We start from the raw sequence: 7,500 nt of genomic DNA, 5'->3' as shown, positions 1-7,500 counted from the left end.
CCGTCCCTCTGCCATCTACCATACGTCACTGTCACGTCCAGCACTCCTCCTCCTCCTCCTCCTCCTCCTCCTCCTCCATCTCAGCCTCTCACTCTGTGCTGCTGCCGCCCGCCGTTGCTGCTACTGGATTTCGCCGGTTAGATTATGTTTTGGGCTCGGAGGGTTACCGAAGGAGGTGCCGCTCGCTCGGTTGACTTGTTTTCTTTGTCATTCTGTGGTCCCCGAGTCCTGTGCAGCTATTGGCCTGCGTCACCACGCCGGCGTCTTTCGTAACCGCTTTCCGAGGGGTCACCCAAATGTTAAATTGAACACTCATGTGCAAATATTGTTTCAGGTGGATGCTGCGCTGAACGATAAGGCGCGTTGGCCGAAGAGCCGAGGCTACGGTTACGCAGCGAGAGTGATGTTCTTCCAGGAAAGCCCCGTTCCGTTCTTACATGTGGTGTGTGTGTGTGTGTGTGTGTGTGTGTGTGTGTGTGTGTGTGTGTGTGTGTGTGTGTGTGTGTGTGTATGTGTGTTTTCAACCTCCCAACAGCCCTCTTTCTGTTTCCTCCCTCCCCAGCCCGTCCCAGTTACAACAGGACACACAGAGAGATGCAGACAGGGCCTATCCCACCTGTACACTCTGCACTGTAAGGTCATTGGAAACTTAGAGGGCATGTTACCTCAGTGTCAATCATTAGTAATAATTTTCCATCAACTTTTTTTATTAGAATTTTTAATATTTCCTTCCTGCATTCTCTTTCCACGTGTGTATCTGTACTGTATGTGCGTGTTTTTTGAGACGTGGAGTGTTGGGGCTCACAAAATGGAGGTTGGAGGTGGATCACCCTGTCTTGCACTCTTTGTTTTTTAGGTGCACATTCCTATTGCATTCTTTTGGTTTGTTGACTTTCCTTCACCCTCATTGTTTCACCAGGAAGTGGTGAAAGTTTTGGGGGGTGGTGGTGAGGTCATTGGTGGTGGTGGCAGGGGGATCCTAGTGTAGTATGCGTGGTGTAGCTTTAGTGTACACAAAGCCTTGCATACACATACTGTATATATTTCAGCGCTGTGGAGACTGTGGGCAGACACGTTGTATTGTTGTCTTGTTGTGGGAGATTATGACAGCGGGCTGGCAAGGGCTCAGCACTGTTAAGGACTGCTTCCCAAAGTGAAAAATAACAACAACGAAAAACAAAGACCAGAGCCGTCTTCAGCAGAGGCACGCATCTCCTGTGTCTTTGTGTGCTGCATTATGTGAGCCATTACGTGATTACACAGTTTTGTCTTTCTATTCCCGGTGGCCCTCCGCCATATGCTAATCTGTCACGCTGAGTTCCCCTTTGTTCTAAGACAGGGTCTGTCACAACATTGGCTCGTGACACATAACACAGCTTAAGCAGCGAGTGCTTGCCGCGGCAACTTGTCTCGCCTTGTCGGATCAAACCTCCACGAAAAAATGCAGTCAGGTAGTCAGACTTTGAGACGAGGAGATAGGCGAATGAATCAAAACACAAGGCATGCGCGCGACTTTGCTCAGAGCACGGAAACGCGAATGTGAACGAGGCAATCACTTAGCGCAAAAAGACCCTGGGACGGTGGCCAAGAGCAACTCCTGCTTGGAGCGGGGAAGCTTTAGGAGGCCGCGAGCGCAACAGCTGATGTCTCAAGCCCATGCCTCTCCGTGGTTCCCAACTCAGGGTCCAGACATTCTAGTCTGCCTTGTCCTGGGAATTGGCAGGCTCAAATCACCAGGGGAAGAGAGAGAGGGAGAAAAAGAACCCAAATACCTTCCAACTTTATTGACGGAGTAGGAGAAGGAGGGGGGAAGTGTGGGGGTTGGGGGGCGAAGGGTGTTATCCTTCCATTTATAATGGACAAAATTGAAGCTCCCAAAACACAGGCTGATGAGTCGGGAGCGCCGATCATTCCTCCGCTTTCCCTCCCACTCCAGAAATGGGTAGGAGAAACCGAAGATTGATACCCATCTGCATACCTCTCGGAGAAGGCATCCAGTGTTGTGTATTTAAAGCACAAAAAGGGGGAAAACCACTTCCCCAGGGTCTGACTGGGTTATGAACAAGACTAATGTTATGACAAAGCAGCCTGATTTTTTTTCCCCCTGTTACTTTCTCATGCTCTTGTCGGAGGCCAGAGAAGTTTGGAGGCTGAAGTCACCACTAAGGCCGGTGGTGACTGTATCGTTATAAAAGCAACCACCTGCAAACAAACGACCAGGCCGCTGTCAGAACAGAACATATTTCTGATTGATTTCTGGCTCTTTTGTCATGTCCTGCTTTGATTTATCGGCCTGCCACTCAAGATCGTTGCGTTCGTTACATTTTCACGAAACTCCTGAGGGCTCCGAGCCCGAACACGGTCATTATGTAAATAGGCTAATACCTAATTACCTCAGTTGCTCTGTGGCGGCTTTTCCCCCTCTGGCCCCAAGACGTCTCTCTCTCTCTCTCTCTCTCTCTCTCTCTCTCTCTCTCTCTCTCTCTCTTTGTCATGAGTTATGGTGGCAACGATGATGGCACCGTTAAGCATGGGAACCCCACTTTTACGGTTTTCAGAGGGTGGAACCGCACCGTATATCTTTTTACAGGAGCCTGCTTGGCTGCTCTGTCAGGCCTTGGGGGAGTTCATCTTTTCCATTAGGAGATAGTTGTTTTTAATGATCGGTGAGTGGCTGTGAGTAGAACAACAGTCACTCCCAGTGCCTTATTTACTCCATCACACGGGTGGAAGAGGTTGTATTTTCTCCCCTGTGACACTTTTGTGTAACGGTATGGTTTTTTTCTTTTTTTTGACTGAATGCTTTCCATTGCGGAGGACTCTAAGGATCGCCAGTTATTTATGGAAAACATCGTTATACCGTGCATTTTCAAACAAACTTCTAGCAGAGGTAGAGAAAGGCTGTTGTTAAAGCATTAAGTGAAGCTGGGGGGGACTGCGGAGGTGTACCTATCAATCACTCAACCACTGTGTAGCGCTCGTGGGAGGCAGTTTTGTGGCTCGCAGACATGGTAATTGCATAGCATTATGCACACGACCACAACAGGCTTTCTTTTGAAGTGTCGCGAGCCTGTTGTTCAAGGAACCATAGTGTCATCAGACACGGAGATATGATGTGCACTCTTATTGGTCCGGTCTGGCCACAAACCGCCCTCGTTATTGACAACAGGTGGCCGCCCCGAGCCCAACCCATTGATTTTCCGCAGTCCAATTGCTTAAGAATGCATAAGCCAACAATATTTGTTCGATGGTCGTGTTGAATGGTAACACTGGGAACCGCTCACGGCAGGGAGGAACAACAAAAAGTATTTTGCCTGCCTGCCTGCCTTTCTCATATGTGTGTGTGTGGTATATTTTAATGAATTTTTGCTGCTTGTGGAAGTTTGGGGCTGGTAGTGGCGGCGAATATTTTGTTGGTACCCCCCAACAAGCCTCGGGGCAGAGTTTCTCAAGACAGTCAGACAGACACAGAGTCTGCAGCTTTAACACAGCCACAGAGAAGGCTCTCATGGCTTTCTCATGCCTGTTGTCCTGTTTACAAAGCGCAACTGGATTGCTAGCGTGTTAGCCAGAGCCCTTCCCCTCCTCTCTCTCTCTCCCTCTCTCTCGCAAATTCCTCCCAGATTAGGCAACAGTGCTCCGTCTTTTTGCAGACTTGTGTCTTGCATTCCTTCAGCAATGACAAACAGGGTCTGGGTCAGTAGAGATCTTTTTTCCCTTGTGCGTGTGCTAAAGTGGTTTAAATAAAAACATGGTGTGCATGGGTGCGTGTGTTTTTATAAAGCCACTAGATTTGCATTTGATTGGTTTGTCCTTAAAAATGCGACCAAACTGCATTTATGCAGATGATGCCGTTACTGTACTGTACGAATTGTGTAAACTTGAATGACCGTACTCTACTGTACTATGCAAAGTCCGCCTGGTCTTGGAATAATAGGGAATGAATGGAGATTTGCATTGACTAAATGCCAAGCAGGAGGCTTGGAGACAGCATTTCCTGATGAGGAATGCCTCTTTTGATGTCCTGCTTTTAAACTGGCAACAGAAGCAAATCACATCTGATCTGGAGAGGTGCGCTGGCGTCCGCCGCCTGTAATTGGACTCTTTGGCCTTCAAATGAATCACAGCCTCGGCTCACTTCTCTTCCCCTTTCACACACGCCATTGTTACTGTAGATCTGCAGTGGGTTATCTAGCCAATCGCTTTGAAAAGGAAAAAAAGCAAAACAATGGTGTGTTTCATGTAAAATAGAGAGAATGTTGGATGACACCTTAGGGGATGTTAGGTGGAGATACACAATCAGGAAGTAAACACGTTTATTGGCGCAGTGGTTAAAAGGTCGCTTCGTTAGGAAAGGCCGGGATCAGTCGCTCATCCCTTCTGAGTTCTCACTCTGTTGTCAGCAGAGCCAGGCCTGCGGACCAGCAGGGAAGAACAACACGTCCGATTTCCTTTTCCACAAAACCATTGAAGCATGATGAATTCATCATCCGGTGTGCACTTGCGCGCGCACACACGCACGCATGCACACACGCACACACACACACACACACACACACACACACTTACACACCAACGGAGGCAGTAAATTCTTTGGGCACTGTGTCAGCCTTATTACTGAGCACATCAAAGGCCCAGCAGCCTCTGGCATCATGGAGCAGCCGCGCCGAAGCTGTTGACATGGCAGTTTTAATTTGCAGCAAGGCGCTCAGGCCGGCCTAGCCGAGCCTGCCCAGTGCCCATAGCATTGAAGGTGTAGCCCCTAATTTGGATCTAATATGTCAAACTTGTGCAAACTAAGTTCCCACAGTCCTGGAGCAACTCTGTTTGTGCAAATTGATGCTCATTTGCGTTGCTGTTTTTGGTTAGAGATGGACTACAAAGTTGGGTTGATGGAGTAGTACCAGAGACGGTTTAAATTTAAAAATTAGAATAGAAAATATTTGGTAGTACACTTCCCTTTACCCATTTGATTATTTTAATACCATATGATTGCTCTGTCAAAAGCATCAAATTGACCTATAGGAATTGGCTGTCATCCAATGGCAGGGCAGGCTGTCTGAAAGTGCAGGTGTGGTGCAGCTAAACACGTAAGCATCATAGCAATCATCCAAGGCCCCTGGGGGTGACATCAAAGCCAATTTGAACAGAGAAGATGTTTTCGTTACTTTAGGCCATGTACAAATGTCTTTCTCAATTAGTATGGGCACATTTCAAGAAAAGAGGTTAGCTCTTTGTAATTTCAAATTCTTTGTATGACCAGTGCATGTAAAGAAATTGACAATAAAACCTACTTGACTTGACTTGACTTGACTCTCAATATTGGTAACATGGCCTTCCTTTCTCCAACGCAAAATTGCTGTATTACATTATCCTACATATTTCGTGTTTGTGATTCGTCTTCAGTGGAGGAATGGGGTGGAAGGGGGCGTGTATGCTTTTCATTTTTGAAGTATTCAGCAGATGCCTTTTTTTTGAAAGTTAATTTTGGCTGTTGAGCACATATATAAACATGTCTTTCCCCAAAGTCTGCACCTCTAACTGGGCCTCTGAGAAACATCCATCTCATTCCCATCTTGTCTCGAGTGTTTGTGGATGTGGTGGTCCGTCCCCTTATCCCACGTGTAATTGAAGCCAATCTCTTTTGCATTTGGAAGTGGTTTGCTCTTTACAGCTCTCTCTCTCTCTCTCTCTCTCTCTCTCTCTCTCTCTCTCTCTCTCTCTCTCTCTCTCTCTCTCTCCTCCCTCCCTCACCCTCTCTTTCTCACCCCTTTTTTATTTTGCATATATCAGCACTCATTTAAATACCACAGGCTCCCGACAAGCGCGGCCCAATTGATTATAGGGTACGCTACGCTTTATGAAAATGCTCGGCGTCTCCTGTACGACCCGACAGGCACCGTGCGTTCGTCACGATGACTCCAAGCTCTCTCGCTGTCTCTCTTTTTTTCCACGCGGTCTGTTCGCCTCCCCACCTTGCAGCTTGGTGCCCTGTCGATATGGCCTACTGTACCTGTCGAGCTGCGCTACCAACGGCTACGGGATCAGTGGTTTGGCTATTAGGGTTTTGGCTATTTTAACAGCTCATTTCGACGAAGCAGTACATATCGACAGAACAGCAGCCTCACTCCCACATGTGTGTTGTCTTTGGCAGGGCCGGCCTTTCGCCTGGCGGCGTACTTCATGAAGAGGCACGTCAATCTTAGGTGCATCACCAACCGGCGTCACCGAGGTAAGCCATCAGCTTATTCATTGCCCACACTGCTTTTACTGGTTAAAGGGCGCTGCCGCTGAGAATAAAGAGATCCATAGAGCAGCCGCTTCTTCCTAGCCCAGCACAAAATGCCACTGTGGGTGGTTTTCATAGATGGGCATGATATCATTGACAATGAGATAATTTAGTGTCACCATTTCCACAATACTTTTTTCCCCCAAAATGACTGCAAGGATGACTTGATTGATGATTTTTTTTTTAATGTCCATGCTAGAGCTTGTCCTTTGCTGTGTTTGGGCAGTAGTACCAAGGTTAAAGCAGGTTTTAAACCAACTGACAAGAAAGCTTTCTCACACAGCTTAAAATCCTGTGACCCCAAGAGTAGCTTGTCGCTGAGTTTTTAGCTTCTCTCTGTGGTCTTGAGGGCCTGAAAATTACCAGCAAATAATGGTTGGGCTCGTTCTCGAGACTGCTGAGTTCCATGTTTTACCCCAGATTGAAAACAGCCCCAGTAGCGGTGAACTGGCACTGTCTTTGGCAGCCTGTAATTGTTTGCCTATTTTTTCTGCATTCCAGTGAAAGTCAGTTGATGCGACTTGGGCTATATTTGTCTTCCAAGGACAGTTTTGAACTCTCAAATGTATCATATTCAATGCTCAGCGAGAGAGGGCTGTAAAAATGAGGCATGACAAAGCCAAAACAAAAGACAAGAAAAGCATGAAAGGATGTAAATATGTCTTTTTTTCAAACATGGAAGGAAAATGAGACTGCTTTCAGTTCACATTGTCTGGTCTGCCTTTTGGAGCTGGAGAGTGCTACAAATATGTGGTTTGTTTTGTCAGTATTGGATGTCGTTGTCAAACCTCCATTGATTGAGCTGTGAGGCATGGGGGGATTTTTATCCATTGAAGTTTTTCTTGATGTTCCACGTTAACATAATCCGACTCCTCTGATCTCACTTGTGTTTTATAAGAGCCTGAGGTGAACATGGCTACTTCCCATGAAGAAGGTCAGTTTGGATCAACCTGCGTTGTCAGTCTCTCTTTTTGTTCCTGAGTTGGTGGGTTTGCTGGAGAGACCCCAAAAAGCACTTCAAAAAGACTCAAAGTCTGTTTTTCCCTGCTGCGAAAGAAGAACTGGGAGGATTATTAAGCTCACCCTAGTAGTCTGTGAACTCTCCCCTCAGTTCACGTCCAACTCCAAGTGAACCTCCGTAATTTCTGGGTCTGAATTCTCACTGTCGTACTTGGTTTGTTTTGTTGTGATTGTTGTCTCTCCTGTCCTTT

The 7,500-nt window shown here is 47.0% G+C and overlaps 1 protein-coding gene across 2 annotated transcripts in view; it reads left to right on the top strand.

Annotated features, from left to right (window-relative positions):
• slx4ip (SLX4 interacting protein) overlaps positions 1-7,500 on the top strand; it is a 70,629-nt gene that overhangs the window by 45,729 nt on the left and 17,400 nt on the right. For both annotated transcript variants that reach the window (XM_063192259.1, XM_063192258.1), the window contains exon 5: positions 6,155-6,232. In XM_063192259.1, coding sequence (XP_063048329.1) covers positions 6,155-6,232 — 78 coding nt within the window. The remainder of the gene's footprint in view (positions 1-6,154; positions 6,233-7,500) is intronic.

The sequence above is a fragment of the Engraulis encrasicolus genome, chromosome 24, assembly GCF_034702125.1.
Source record: "Engraulis encrasicolus isolate BLACKSEA-1 chromosome 24, IST_EnEncr_1.0, whole genome shotgun sequence".
Lineage (NCBI taxonomy): Eukaryota > Metazoa > Chordata > Actinopteri > Clupeiformes > Engraulidae > Engraulis > Engraulis encrasicolus.
Note: the sequence above shows the minus strand (reverse complement) of the source record. Positions and strands in the feature narration are given on the sequence as shown.